General features: G+C 41.4%; 1 protein-coding gene across 5 annotated transcripts in view; it reads right to left on the bottom strand.

The window, feature by feature from the left end:
• The window catches only part of SHANK3 (SH3 and multiple ankyrin repeat domains 3), a 669,097-nt gene that overhangs the window by 296,552 nt on the left and 356,998 nt on the right, over positions 1-15,547 (bottom strand). For all 5 annotated transcript variants that reach the window (XM_082255276.1, XM_082255279.1, XM_082255275.1 and 2 more), the window contains exon 10: positions 668-745. In XM_082255276.1, coding sequence (XP_082111402.1) covers positions 668-745 — 78 coding nt within the window. The remainder of the gene's footprint in view (positions 1-667; positions 746-15,547) is intronic.

The following is a 15,547-nucleotide window of genomic DNA, read 5'->3' as shown; positions in this document are numbered from 1 at the left end:
CTTCAATTCTCTGTACAGATCTCTTACCCTCTATGCCATATAACTGGAATCTAAATACTGTACAAAATCATGCCTGTTTCATAATTACTGCAGCATTGATATATAAGTAAACAGTATATGTGAAATATGATGTTGTGTCCTAACAGATGGTGATAGTAAGGGAGGGGTTTTGTCACCAGGCTGACAGTAATCCAGATTAATACAGGATAATCTAGATAGGCATAGATTATCTTCTTATCACAGAGACAGCATGGGTGTCCTTGTAACAACCTGCAGTTTTACCCTTTCACCTACACACTCATTATACTACTATTATTATCCGTGCAACAACGCATTCTCTTCCAAGTATAGTATTTAATATTCTTTACCAGGAATTATATTTTTTATTACAATATAGCAGTGAAAATCTATTGGTACCTCCTACATAGACACATGTACTATATATAAGAATTTTAAGTAATATACATGCAGTATATATACATGTGACATATCCGTTATCTAAGGCACATTCAGAAAGACACAACACCACAACTTTTTGCAACTGTACAGACATTTCCAACATTTTCAAATGGTTGCCTACCCAGTGCAAAGGCCAATGATCCTAAAATACAGCAGTTTTCCAACTCAACTAAAGTTTGCATAAGGTGCACTGAATACCTGCCCTTACCTGGAACGCTGTTTGGTTGTTGAAATTCCGAATTTCTTTACTTGCTCCACGGAAAAGAAGAACCCGAGCACAGCTCTCCTATAAGGAATAGACAAAGAAAGAGTCAGTTTAGGACAAACACTGTTCCCTACTCGCTTCCTTTGCAAAGGGGTCTGAAAGGAAAGCTTATTGTTCTCTTTTTAGAATTGGTTTGATAATAAAAGAATATATTTGGACAATACAGACAGTTTTTCTTTCAGACATTAAAATAACAGATGCAAAACATGTACCTTGAATCATAATGGTTTACGTTTATAAAAAACTGTAACATCAAGGTACTGCTAACACAGGGGATTCCCACTTTGTGTGAGCTGTACTGTACAAAGAGGAGTAAATTTACAGAACACTAGTCAGAAACACATTCCCAGTCTGCTGATTGGACATTGATTGATCCTTTCTGTTCTCTCCTCCTATAAGCACCTACACACTTGCAGTAGAGTTTTTTGGCTTCTTGTGCTGGGCCTCCATCTCTCAGTGGCTTTGCATTAAGGTGAAAAACTTTCTGTGCTGCAGCTCCCCCCCATACTCCCCCCCCCTTTTTCTTACCTGAGCCCGATCCGATCCAGCGGCGTGCACGAGCGCAGCAGCTCTAGCCCCTGTCTCTTTCCTCATAGGAGAGAATGAAAGCAGCAGGAGCCATTGGCTCCTGCTGCTGTCAATAGTATCCAGTGACACGGGAGCGGGGGGGGGGGGGGCCATGCCCTGCTGTCTGTGTCATTGGACGCAGCAGCGGGACTCGGGAGCAAGCCCGAAAGGGAAAGCAGCTTTCCGTGGGGACACAAGATGAAGTGGAGGGGCCTGGAGTGCCGGCAGGGCACCCAAGAAGAAAAGGATCAGGGCTACTCTGTGCAAAACGATTGTACAGAGCAGGTAAGTATAGGCATGTTTGTTATTTTTATTAACAAAAAAAAAACATAAAACCAGGGTTTATACCTCCTTTACTCAGCCCTAATTAACTTAGCTATTTTTTTCCTGCTGATCGTTTTCCAATTATTTTGCTTCTTCTTTTTGTTCAGAGTGACAAGAAATACATTTTTTAAAAGCTTTTTTTTCTCGAAACAACTTGGCCATGATTTCTCCTGGAAACATTTTTTATCATGTCATAATGTCATAATAAATGGGATAAATGACTTCTATCTAACAATGGTAAACTTGTTGATGTCTGATTCCTACACTCTGTCTGAGACAAGTGTTGAATGTAATCCTGTACCATACCATTAATGTTGACTCTTAATCCAATGGGTGGCCTGAGTAACCAAATGTTTTTCATTTTTTGTATATTTTTATTTTGTCTCTTATTTGTGACTTTGACTTGTTTACCTGTTATTGTAAACATTGGTAAATAAAGTAATAAAAGTAAAAAATACTGAATGCAAAAAAAGGAACACATTATATAATAAAACATTAGGATGTTTGGTTTACCTGTAAAATTATTTTCTAGGAGTACATCATAGCACACAGGGCACTTCATATGCATGACTACTTGGTAATGCTTTCACCTTCAGATGAATGGCCAAAAAAAGACAGGAATTCCCTGCCCAGGCATAACCCCTCCCAGCTCAGCTAAGCCTCAGTTTTGTAGCAAGTAATTTGGAAAGAGAGGGGGGGGGGGGGATCCCTGTGTCATGTGATTTACTCCAAGGATTTTACAAAAAATCTTAATTTCCTTAAAGTGATTGTAAAGTCCCCTTTTTCTCCTATAAAAAAAAACAAACATGTTATACTTACCTGCTCTGTGCAGTTGGTTTTGCAGAGAGCAGCCTGGATGCTCCTCTTCTTGGGTCCCTCCTCTGTTCTCCTAGCCCCTCCCTCCTGTTTAGTGTCCCCCACAGCAAGCAGCTTGCTTTGGGGGCACCGAGCTGAGTCACAGCTCCCTGTGTCTATTCAAACACGGAGCCCTGAACCAACCCTACCCCCTCTTTCTCCTGATTGGCTAGTTGGCTTTGATTGACAGCAGTGGCAGCCAATAGCGCCGCTGCTGTGCCTCATACAATTAGGAGGGAGAATCTTGGACAGCTGAGACACTCATAGACATGGCTGGACAGAGAGGGACCTCAGGTAAGTGTTAGGGGGGGCTGAGGAGGGTTGCTACACACAGAAGGCTTTTTATCATAATGCATAGAATGTATTAAGATTAAAAACTTTCTGACATTACAACTCCTTTAAGGTACATCATAGGATACGGGGCACTTCATATTGAGCAATAATTTTGATGTCCCAAAGCACTGAACATGGGGGTTTACCAATGCAGCAACAAGGCCAATAGACCTAAAACCCAAAACAGAAATTAGGGAACCCATTATAAAACTGGCTGCAAAGACATAGTTACATAATTAGTCAGGTTGAAAAAGACACAAGTCCATCTAGCTTAACCAATAAAAAACAAAAAAGAAAACACAAACATACAATCCCATATACACAATCCTATACCCGCAGTTGATCAAGAGGAAGGCGATGAAACCACAGCAAAGCATGATCCAATTTGCTACAGCAGGGGAAACAATTCCTTCCTGATCCCCTCGAGAGGCAATTGGATATTCCCTGGATCAACTTTACCTATAAATATTAGTACCGAGTTATATTATGTACACCTCAGGAACAATCCAGGCCTTTTTTAAAGCAATCTACTAACCACCTCTGGAGGGAGTCTATTCCACATTTTCACAGCTCTTACAATGAAAAAACCTTTCCGTATTTGGAGACTAAATCTCTTTTCCTCTAGACGTAAAGAGTGCCCCCTTGTCCTCTGTGATGACCTTAAAGTGAATAACTCAACACCAAGTTCACTATATGGACCCCTTATGTTTTTTTACTCATATCCCCCCCTTAAAATCCTCTTCTCAAGAGAGCATTAATTCAGTTCCTCTAATCTTTCCTCATAGCTGAGCTCCTCCATGCCTCTTATCAGTTTGGTTGCTCTTCTCTGCACTTTCTCCAGTTCCCCGAAATCCTTTTTGAGAACTGGTGCCCAAAACTGAACTGCATATTCCAGATGAGGTCTTACTAATGATTTGTACAGAGGCAAAATCATATCTCTCTCTCTGCAGTCCATGCCTCTCTTAATACAAGAAAGGACCTTGCTTGCTTTGGAAACTGCAGCTTGGCATTGTATGCTAAGATTAAACTTATGATCTACCAGAACATCCAGATCTTTCTCCACTATGGAAGCTCACATTAGGGATCTGGAGGAGCAAATTGCAACACTGGGCAGAACTGACAACCTTGAAAGTGGTCCTCTGCTTGCTGAGCAGGTGGCTAGTGGGGATATTGGGGAGAGTGGAGGGTTAAGTCAGGATTATCAGGTAGGAAGATGGGTTAATACAGTCAGAGGGAGAGGTAGGGGCTCACAGAAAAAAAGGCCAGCCCTGGGTTTGAGCCCCTCTAACATATTTGCCAAATTGGGTGAATATGTGGAATTAGCAAGCTCAGAGGTGGAAGCCCTAGATGTCACTACTATCCCTAACAGCCAGGAGAGCAAGCCATCTAGTAGAGGTGGTGGGGGTAGTGCAGGTAGGCCTAGACAGTTGGTGGTAATAAGGTATTCACTAATCAGAAGGACTGAAAAAATAATTTGTCGTCAAGATCGCCTGAATGGTTTGCTGTCTCCCTGGTGCCAGGGTTCGGGATGTGGTGGACCGGGTTGATAAATTACTGGGAGGGGCTGGGCATGACCCAGCTCTCTTGGTCCACGTTGGAACCAATGACAGAATATATGGAAGGTGGAGGCTCCTTAAGAACCAATTTAATGAACTAGGCTGCAAGTTAAAGGAAAGGACCTATAAGGTGATATTCTCTGAAATATTACCTGTGCCATGCAAAACAAAGGAAACACAGGGGGAGATTAGACAGCTGAATGCATGGCTAAAGACCTGGTGTAAGAAGGAGGGATTTGGGTTTTAAGAGCACTGGGCTGACTTTTTATTTGGGTACAACCTCTATGCTAGAGATGGTTTGGACCTAAATGGAAGGGGGTCTGCTGTACTGGGGGAGAGGTTTATCGGAAGGCTGGAGGAGTATTTAAACTAGGATTGAGGGGGGAGAGTGAATTCAATTATAATGGGGCAGACAGGTCAGACAGGGGTCAGCCCCCATTGGTGGGTAGAATGGGAAAAGATGTGGGGAAGAGCTATGGCAGAGCATAAGAAGGTTCCCATGTTACAAACAACTATTGGAAATGGTACTATTTGTATTAAAATAAAAAAATATGAAAAATAAGTGTGCAAAATGTGACAATGAATTAAAGTGTTTGTTCACCAATGCCAGAAGTCTGCCAAGCAAAATAGGTGAGTTGGAAGCTCTGGTGAACTATTATTTAATTGGTATTACTGAATCTTGGCTTCATTCTCCACATGACTGGGCTTTTAATATTCCTGGCTATGATCTCTTTAGGAAAGACAGGGTAAAACAGAGGGGTGGTGGTGTCTGTCTCTATGATCAGACACGTGATCTCAAAGTGAATGTGAAAGAGGACCTAGTTGATGAGTGTGATGAGTCTAAAGCAGTATGGGTGGAAATGTACATGGGTGTGCGTAATACAAAGATTATCATTGCAGTTTGTTATAGACCTCCCAGTATTAATGAAGAGGTGGAGACAGCGATAATAATGGGGGATTTTAACTACCCAGACATTGACTGGAGTAATGGCACTGCTGGAACAGTTAAAGGGCAAAAATTTATAAACCTATTACAAGACAATTTTATGGTGCAGTTTATTAAAGCCTCGACTAGAAATAATGCTCTGCTGGACCTGGTAATCTCAAACCATGCAGAGCTTATTACCAATATTCATATAAAAGAACATCTGGGTAGCAGTGACCATAATATGATTTCATTTAATCTTAGCTGTAAGCAACAAACGCATACAGGAAATATAAAAACACTTAAGTTTAAAGCGGTTGTAAACCCTAAAAAAAAAAAAAAACCTGCAAGACAAAGGCATAATGAGCTAGTATGCATCGCATACTAGCCCATTATGTGTAGCTTACCTTAGAACGAAGCCCTGACACGGAGCCCCGGACATCGCTGCGGGCGCTGCCATGATCCCTCGCCGTCTCTTCCGGGTTCGGCGGCTCCGGTGCGGTGATTGGCCGGAAGAGACGGCTCCGGCGCGGTGATTGGCCGGAAGAGACGGCTCTGGCGCGATGATTGGCCGGAGCAGCGATGACGTCACTCCCGCGCATGCGCGAGTGATTTTCCGGCAAGCTTAATTGAAGGTCCCCCCGGACCTTCAGAGCGCATGCGCCGCTCGCGCGAGCGGCTGCATGCACTGCAAATATCTCCTAAACTGTGCCGGTTTAGGAGATATTATTTGTACCTACAGGTAAGCCTTATTATAGGCTTACCTGTAGGTAAAAGTGTCAAAAAGCGGGATACTACCGCTTTAAGAGAGCAAATTTTCCAAGGATGAGGGCTGCTCTCCAAGACTTAGACTAGGAGGAAATATTGGCATCAATGAACACAGAACAGAAATGGGAATTCTTCAAAAACAAAAATGTATGTGAACTCATTGCAAAGTATATTCCAATGGGCAATAAGTTTAAAAGGCTAAAAATAAAACCTATGTGGCTCACGGACAAAGTTAAAAAAGCTATATATAATAAGAAATGTGCTTTTAAAAAAATGTAAAAATGAAGGAGCACTATCATTGTTTAATTGTTACAAAGAATATAACAGAATATATAAAAAGGAAATCAAGGACGCATAAATTCAAAATGAAAGACAGATTACAAAAGATAGTAGGACAAACCCCAAATAATTCTTCAAATATATTAACCACTTACCGCATACTAACGTAGGTCTACGTCAGTAAACTTTGCGGTAGTGTACCGGGATGATGCCTCTAGCTAGAGGCATCATTCCGGTACCGTGGTTTGAAGCCGACGGTTGGCTTTCCGTCGGTACTGACCGATGCGGCTCGGGAGCCGCTCGATCGGTACCCGGGGGGGGCGGGAGGGGACGTCCCCCCCCCCTCCCGCCGCCTTCCGTGGCTTTGCTCGGGGCTCCCGTCCCACCGGGAGCCCCGAGCACCCAGCCGGCGCGTCCGCCGGCTGGATGGAGTCCCGATGAATGCCGGAAACAGCATCGATCGGGGCTCCGTTGACGTAACCCGGAGGCGGCGTCCATGACGTCACTTCCGGGTTACTGTGCCGCAAAAGGCGGCAAATTTGAAAATCGGCTGTATGCAAAAACGCCGTTTTTGGCATTTTGCATACAGGGAAGTGTAGTGGAGGGGTCTAGGGTCTTTTAGACCCTCGATCCCTCCATAAAGTGTACCTGTCACGACATATTGCTGTCACAAGGGATGTTTACATTGCTTGTGACAGCAATAAAAGTGATCAGATTTTTTTTTTTTTTTTTAAAACTGTAATAAAGTTAAAAAAATAAATAAAATAAATGGGAAAAAAAAAAAAAAAAAAATTTAGCCGCCCCCGTCACCGTTAGCTCGCGCACAAAAAAAAACGTATACGCAAGTCGAGCCGCAAATGAAATCGCTGTTCAAACCACACATGTGAGGTATCGTCGCGATCGCCAGAGTGTGAGCAATAATTTAAAAAAAAGAGCTACACTCTACCTCTAAACTGGTAACCGTTAAATAAATTTAAAGCGTCGCAGATTGAGATCTCTATTGACCGTAGTTTGTCGACATCCCACGGGGGGGCGCAATTTTAAACCGTAACATGTTGGGTATCTATTTACTCGGCGTGACATGTTCTTTCACAATATACAAAAAAAATGGGCTAACTTTACTGTTTAGTATTTTTTAAATGCAGTGAAATGTGATTTTTCAAAATTTTTCCAAAAAAATGGCGCTTTATAGACCGCTGCGCAAATACCGCGTGACAAAAATGATTGCAATGACCGACATTTTATTCTCCAGAGTCTTTTCTAAAATAATATATATAATGTTTGGGGGTTCTAAGTTGTTTTCTAGGAAAAAATACTGATTTTAACTTGTGAACAAAATGTGTCAAAAATAGGCTCGGTCCTTAAGTGGTTAAAAGTAAAAAGGTCAGGTCTAAACATGTAGGCCCTTTACAAAATAATCTGGAGTGGGTGACTGGGGACAAAGAGAAGGCAAATGCATTAAATACTTTTTTCAGCTCTGTGTATACAAAGGAGCATGGGGGAGCTCATAACCATAATGAGGACGGTATTCACACAGCCCCAAATGATCCACAATGGCTCAAAAGTGATATGGTCCAGAAATATTTAGACAGAATAAAGGTGGATAAAGCACCTGGACCAGATGGCATTCACCCACGCATCCTAAAAGAATTGAGCTCTTTTATTTCAAAGACCTCCCACCCAAAACTGACATTCGCAGATGTGTGTACACCTACCTGTTAAAACATGTGAAGAGATGACCAGTTAGCAGCCTTACTAATGTGAACAACAGAAGCTGGATATAGATAAAAAAGAAAAAGCTGGATGCTGAATAGCCAAGGAAGCACTGACTCTCCTGGAAGAAGGGGCCTTGACTGGGAAAGGAGGAGCCTTGCCCCTAAAACTGAGGGCATAAGTAATTAACTGATGCATCCACCTAAAAATAGGCATCCTGACCATTGCAAGGACCCTGAGCTAGAACAAACAGGGACTGTCTACATAAAGCAGTATACTTCAAATAAATAAGAGCTTGAAAAACGACGAACAAGAAAAGCATTATATCCTAAGGATTAGGACAAATAAATAACAACAATGTCCTGATTCAGGTGGAAGGAAGAAACCCCCTTAATTACAAAAAGAGGACTGAGGCCTCAGTACCACCATCTAGTTAGAAACTAAGAATGGTTTCTTGCAGGAAGGTGCAGTCAACTCCGATAACCTACAAGTCAAAGTATTTTCACCCAAAAGACAACCTTGCGCGTAAGAAGCAACAAGGGGGCTGTAAAGGCAGAATAATCTGTATGACACCCTGTAAAAAGCTTTTACTAAAACATCTGATGCTATAGGTATTTGAAACAGAATGGCCAAGGCCAAGTTTTTCCCCTTTATGACATTTAAAGCCAGACATCTCCACACCAGACTGGAGAAAGGCCAACATACAGTTGTGCTCAAAAGTTAACATACTCTGGCAGAATTTATGATTTCTTGTCCATTTTCAGAGAATATGAATGATAACACAAAAACTTTTCTTTCACTTATGGTTAGTGTTTGGCTGAAGCCATTTTTTACTAATCAACTGTGTTTACTCTTTTTAAATCATAATGACAACAGAAACTACCAAAATGACCCTGATCAAAAGTTTACATACCCTGGTGATTATGGCCTGATAACATGCACACATTAAAGGTAGCCATCCTCACCTGTGATCTGTTTGCTTGTAATTAGTGTGTGTATAAAAGGTCAATGAGTTTCTGAGCTCCTGACAGACCCTTGCATCTTTCATCCAGTGCTGCACTGACGTTTCTGGATTCTGAGTCATGAGGGAAGCAAAAGAATTGTCAAAAAATGTGCGGAAAAAGGTAGTTGAACTGTATAAAACAGGAAAGGGATATAAAAAGATATCCAAGCAATTGAGAATGCCAATCAACAGTGTTCAAACTCAAATCATGAAGTGGAAAATGAGGGGTTCTGTTGAAACCAAACCACGGTCAGGTAGACCAACTAAAATTTCAGCCACAACTGCCAGGAAAATTGTTCGGGATGCAAAGAAAAACCCACAAATGGTGAAATACAGGACTCTCTGAAAACATGTGGTGTGGCTGTTTCAAGATGCACAATAAGGAGGCACTTGAAAGATGGGCTGCATGGTCGAGTCACCAGAAGAAAGCCATTACTATGCAAATGCCACAAAGTATCCGTCTTACAATACACCAAACTGCACAGAGACAACCTTCTGGCACAAAGTCATTTGGCGTGATGAGACCAAAATTGAGCTTTTTGGCCGCAACTATAAATGCTATATTTGGAGAGGAGTCAACAAGGCCTATGATGAAAGGTACACCATTCCTAATGTGAAACATGCTTATTGCAATTTTTTTTACCAAAAATATGTAGCAGAAAACAAATTGGCCTAAAATGTTAAAAAACTTTTGATTTAAAAAATTTTTTGAGAATGTTATATAGCAGAAAGTGAAAAATATTGTTTTTTTTTTTTTTTCAGAATTGTCACAATTTTATTGTTTAGAGCGCAAAAGAGAGAAATGCAGAGGTGAAAATACCACCAAAAGAGAGCTCTATTTGTGGGAAAAAAAGGACATAAATTTTATTTGGGTACAACGTCGCACGACCACGCAATTGTCCGTTAAAGTAACACAGTACCGAATCGCAAAATATAGCCTGGTTATAAAGGGGGAAAATCTTCCGGTCCAGAAGTGGTTAATATCACTTTAAGTGCCCATTCACACTACCGCGACTTGTCAGGCGACTGGTCAGCCTGACAAGTCGCGGTCCATGCACCGCTACGGGAACCGTTCTAATAGGAGCGACTCAAGTCGCTCCGACTTAGAAAGTAGTTCCTGTACTACTTCGGGGCGACATCGGAGCGACTTGCATTGACATTCATTATATGAAGTCACGCCAAAGTCACGGTGCCCGCGACTTCACAGGTCGCCCCCGAAGTCGTGCCGCGTTAGTGTGAACCGACACTTAGGCCATGTGAGGTATATCCTAGGTCCTTACCTGGTTGATATGACCCCAAACCTCTCTGTAAAGAGGACATGTCATGGCCCATGATATTACAAGAGATGTTGTTAATTCCTTGTAATAGCAATAAAGTTAATCAAAAAAAATTACAGGTACAAAGATAAAAGGTACAGTGTTAAAAAAAAAAAAATACATTAAATAAAAAAAATAAAGAAAAAGAAAAAGAAAATTTTAAGCGCCCTTTGTTTCCCCCATACTCACGCATAAATGCGAACGTGCATGTAGTTCCTGCATGTATACGTAGAAGGCGATTGCACACATGTGAGGTATTGCCGTGATTGTCACAGCAAGAGCAATAACTTTAGTGCTAGACTTCCTGTGTAAGTCTAAACTAGTAACATGTAAAGGCTTTTAAAGCGTTGCCTATGGAGATTTTTAGGTATCGCGATTTGGCGCTATTCCACGGGCAGACGCAATTTTAAAGCTTGACATGTTTGCTCTCTAATTACTCAGCATAACATCATCTTTTAGATTGTACTAAACAATTGGATTTTATAATAAAAAATGCAGCTATTCAGCGTTTTTTAAACGTTTTTGAACCATAAGCTTTTGTAAAAGTATAGTTTTGCTGAAAAAAGCTACAAAACTCGCTACAGCTGAAAAAAGCTCAAAAATGCTGAAAAACGCTACTGCAAAAAAGCTGAAAAACTTCTTCTACAGCTACAGCTTTCTACTGACATTTTGATAACGTCCAGCAGCAGCAGAAGCAAATGGTTGTTTTTTAAGTATGTGAACTGGAATACATATATATATATATATATATATATATATATATTTACAGTATATACTATATTACCAAAAGTATTGGGACGCCTGCCTTTACACGCACATGAACTTTGATGGCATCCCAGTCTTAGTCCGTAGGGTTCAATATTGAGTTGGCCCACCCTTTGCAGCTATAACAGCTTCAACTCTTCTGAGAAAGCTGTCCATAAGGTTTAGGAGTGTGTCTATGGGAATGTTTGACCATTCTTCCAGAAGCGCATTAGTGAGGTCAGGCACTGATGTTGAAGAGAAGGCCTGGCACCCATTCTCCGCTCTAATTTATCCCAAAGGTGTTATATCGGGTTGCGGTCAGGACTCTGCGCAGGCCAGTCAAGTTCCTCCACCCCAATCTCGCTCATCCATGTCTTTATGGACCTTGCTTTTTGCACTGATCCAAATCCTTTGGTGGAGGGGGGATTATGGTGAGGGGTTGTTTTTCAGGGGTTGGGCTTGGCCCCTTAGTTCCAGTAAAGAGAACTCTTAACGCATCAGCATACCATGACATTTTGGACAATTTCATGCTCCCAACTTTGTAGGAACAGTTTGGGGGTGGCCTCTTCTTGTTCCAACATGACTGCACACCAGTGCGCAAAGAAAGGTCCATGGATGAGCGAGTTTGTGGTGGAGGAACTTGACTGGCCTGCACAGAGTCCTGACTTCAACCTGATAGAACACCTTTGGCATTAACTAGAGCAGAGACTGCGAGCCAGGCCTTCTTGTTCAACATCAGTGCCTGACCTCACAAATGTGCTTCTGGAAGAATGGTCATACATTCCCATAGGCACATTCCTAAACCTTGTGGACAGCCTCCCCAGAAGAGGAGAAGCTGTTATAGCTGCAAAGGGTGGGCCAACTCAATATTGAACCCTACGGACTAAGACTGGGATGCCCCATCAAAGTTCATGTGCGTGTAAAGGCAGGCGTCCCAATACTTTTGGTAATATAGTATATACTGTAAATATATATATATATATATGTATTCCAGTTCAGCTGCAAAGAAAGGGTGGGCCAACTCAATATTGAACCCTACGGACTAACACTGGGATGCCATTAAAGTTCCTGTGCGTATAAAAGCAGGCGTCCTACTACTTTTGGTAATATAGTATATAACACCGGCGGCAAGAGAGGCTCAGACAGCGACTCTACTTCCGGGTGCTACTGGAGGAGTTTGTCCCAGAGTTGTCATTTTTTGTAGCCGGCCAGAGACAGAGTGTAGGAGTTCGGGAAGAGCGGTGTACAGAACTGTCCAGGGAAGAGACGGCTGTCATTAGAAGGTCCGGTGAGTGGGGAACCAAGAGGGCACCTTCACCTCACAAGCACCTTATTCACTTGGCATTTTGGCACCTTTTCGGATCATCAATAAGGACTATATTTCACCATTTATGCACTTTAAATCTTTCACCTGGAAATTATATTTATTAATGCAAATTATATTTATTTATGCACTTTAAATTTTTCACTTGGAAATTATATTTATTAATTTTGAGTTTAATCATGCACTATATTTTATCATTATAGAATATTTATGCACTTTAATGTAATTGATATATTTTATTAATATATATTGAATTTATATGATTGGTTTCATCTTAATTAATTTTTGTCACAAATTTGTTGCTAGCGCTGCATAAATTTGCTTTTATTCATTTATTCTAAGAATTTTCTTAGTGTTTGCAGCAGCTGCACACTTTCACAGTTTTTTTCACTGAATAATTTATTACTATTGTGTAGCGCGGGTTTAAATTTGTTTTTCCATATATATATATATATATATATATATATACATATATGTGTGTGTGTGTTCCAATTCACATACTTAAAAAAACAACCATTTGCTTCTGCTGCTGTCTACAGCCAGTGAGCTGAAAAGGAGAGCGGGGCTAAGCCGCACTCTGTGTGTCAATGGACACAAAGAGCGCCGCTCAGGATCAAGCCCACACAAGTCCATTCATAGCAAGTTGCTTGCTATGGGGGCACTCGGCAGGGGAGAGGAGCCAGGAGACCTGGTGAGGACCCAAGAAATGTAGGACCAGGGCTGCTCTGTGCAAAACGATTGCAGGTAAGTGTAACATGTTTGTTATAAAAAAATAAATAAATACGTTTACAATTACTTTAGGTTATGCTATAAGTATGAAAACAGGTAGCGTATAAATATATGTTATCACGATGTTTTCCTGCAAAAGTGGAAATACACTTTAAACCAGGAAAAGAAAAACCACAGTATGCAACGGTAAACACTGTTTGTATTTTGTACTATACTTTTCTCATACACTGCAGAAACTTGGCCCATTTTGAAGGTTTATGGTTTAATATAAAATCCAAACAATATGTAAAATTTTAAAAGGTTTTATTAACCTTTACAAAACGGAATGGGTTACCTTCTGAGGCTATGTGTGCTCACATGAACAAAGTCTTCCCCTGCCAGGGAGCATAAAGAACACCGCCAAAGTCAGCCGTCTCCGTTACGTGGTGTACACTGGAAGCTCTGTTTCTCCATGAGATCCCTAGAAGTATTGTATCAGCAGCATCCACAAGAGATTAGAAGAGCCCCAGGCAGGACAACACTGATGAGATAACTGGAAGTTAAGTCACGGGCCCAGACTGGCTCCAAGGCAGAAATCCATCCTAGGTGATTGGAAATACTATATACTATATTTCTTTCAGCACTGAAACTTTCTTCTCAGAGCCCTTCGCAATCTGGCAGCAAATAACTATTCAACCCTTAGATAGACGGTTTCAATATTTGAAGATGCCACCTGAGACAAGATCTTCACCTTACAGGTAGCACTCCTGCATCTCATTCCCATATTAGTTAAACAGAATTTAAGGGGAGGCATGGAGTAATTATTAAACTGAACAGGCTGTCACTTTGATTCCAATGTAATCATTGCTAAAACACTTAGCATTAAAAAGAGTACATCCTTGAAATTTTACACTCCCAATACATTTATAATTAAATTAAATGTAATTTTGATTAAAACAGAACTCCAGTAAAATCTGTATCACTGTCTGTCTTCTCACTGAGGAGCGTTCCCTTTACTGTACTTGTGTCAGGACAAGAAAATGGGATTTTTGACTTACTGTAAAATCCATTTCTCTGATGTTCATTGACGGACACAGCTCCTGATATTCTTTACCATTGGTTATACTGCCCCCTACAGAAGTAGGACACTAAGCACTAGGATAGACACTAGGATAATTGTGTTTGTTTTCCCTCTCTACTTTAAAAATTAAACGCGTACATGCATTTTAATATGTGTTTGTTTTATACATACCTAATTGATGGTTATTATGTTCAGCAGAATGTAATTGCCTCCTTTTTTTGGTCCTGAAGAAGCTACGCAATACAGCGAAACACGTTGACCTGTGGAGGTGACCTCTACACACAGACACCTCCAGTTCAGGTTTCCAATTGGTATTATCCGTATTGGGGAAGGTGTCAAAATGGGCCTTTGGGGTCATATTTCTATCATGTTTTTTGTTATGTTTTGTTTTCACATGTTTTTATGATGTATCGATGCTAAATAGATGCTATGTGATACATTTTTATTATGTTCAAATAAATATACTCTTCGATACCTCTACATGTTTGATATAGTCGCACATCTATCCTAGTAAAGTCCACCTGATGCAGGATGAGTTTCTTTTTTTGTTCTTTGCACTAGGCAGAAAAAAAGTCTGACTACGCCTATGGGCAGTCCCAGGGGGTACACTCCCTCTGCTATAGGTACTCCGTTTTGTTACAAGCAGTGTCAGAGAAAATACTGGATTTTACAGTAAGTCAAAAATTCAATTTTCTCTTTCGTTCATTGACAGACACAGCTCCTGATATTCTTAACCATTGGGATGTCCCAAAGCAGTGTTGAACATGAGGGTGGGAACAGCAAAACATTCCCAAGGCTAAAAACAGTAGCCAACCAGGCAACAGGGGCTCAACCAAAACAACTGGAGCCCACCTGAAAAAAACAATACACCCTCAAAGAGGACCAAGTCCTCTAAACAGCAGGCTGCAAAACCTTGCGGCCAAAGGAGGCATCCGCAGATCCACTTCATAGAACTTTGTGAAAGTGTGCACAGACGACCAAGTGGCCACCTGAAAACCTGCATCACTGACGCCTGATGACGGAAGGGCCAGGAGGCACTGAGCGCCCAAGTAGAGTGCGCCTTGAAAGGGAAAAGAGGAACCTGGCCCCTAATGGAATAGGCCTGAATCACCACCATCTGTCTGATCCATCTGGGAATGGTCGCAGAGGAAGCGGACAACCCCGTCCGAGACCCATCCGTAAGCACAAATAGAGAGTCTGACTTCCTATAAGACTCCGTAGCTGCCAGGTACACCTTAATTGCTTGAACCACAGCCAAGGCATGCAAGGCAATTTTCTTAGGATGTTTTGGCCTGGGACACAGGGAAGGCAACACAATGTCTTCATT

This window comes from Pelophylax lessonae (assembly GCF_965119305.1).
Source record: "Pelophylax lessonae genome assembly, chromosome: 4".
In the NCBI taxonomy this organism is placed as follows: Eukaryota; Metazoa; Chordata; class Amphibia; order Anura; family Ranidae; genus Pelophylax; species Pelophylax lessonae.
Note: the sequence above shows the minus strand (reverse complement) of the source record. Positions and strands in the feature narration are given on the sequence as shown.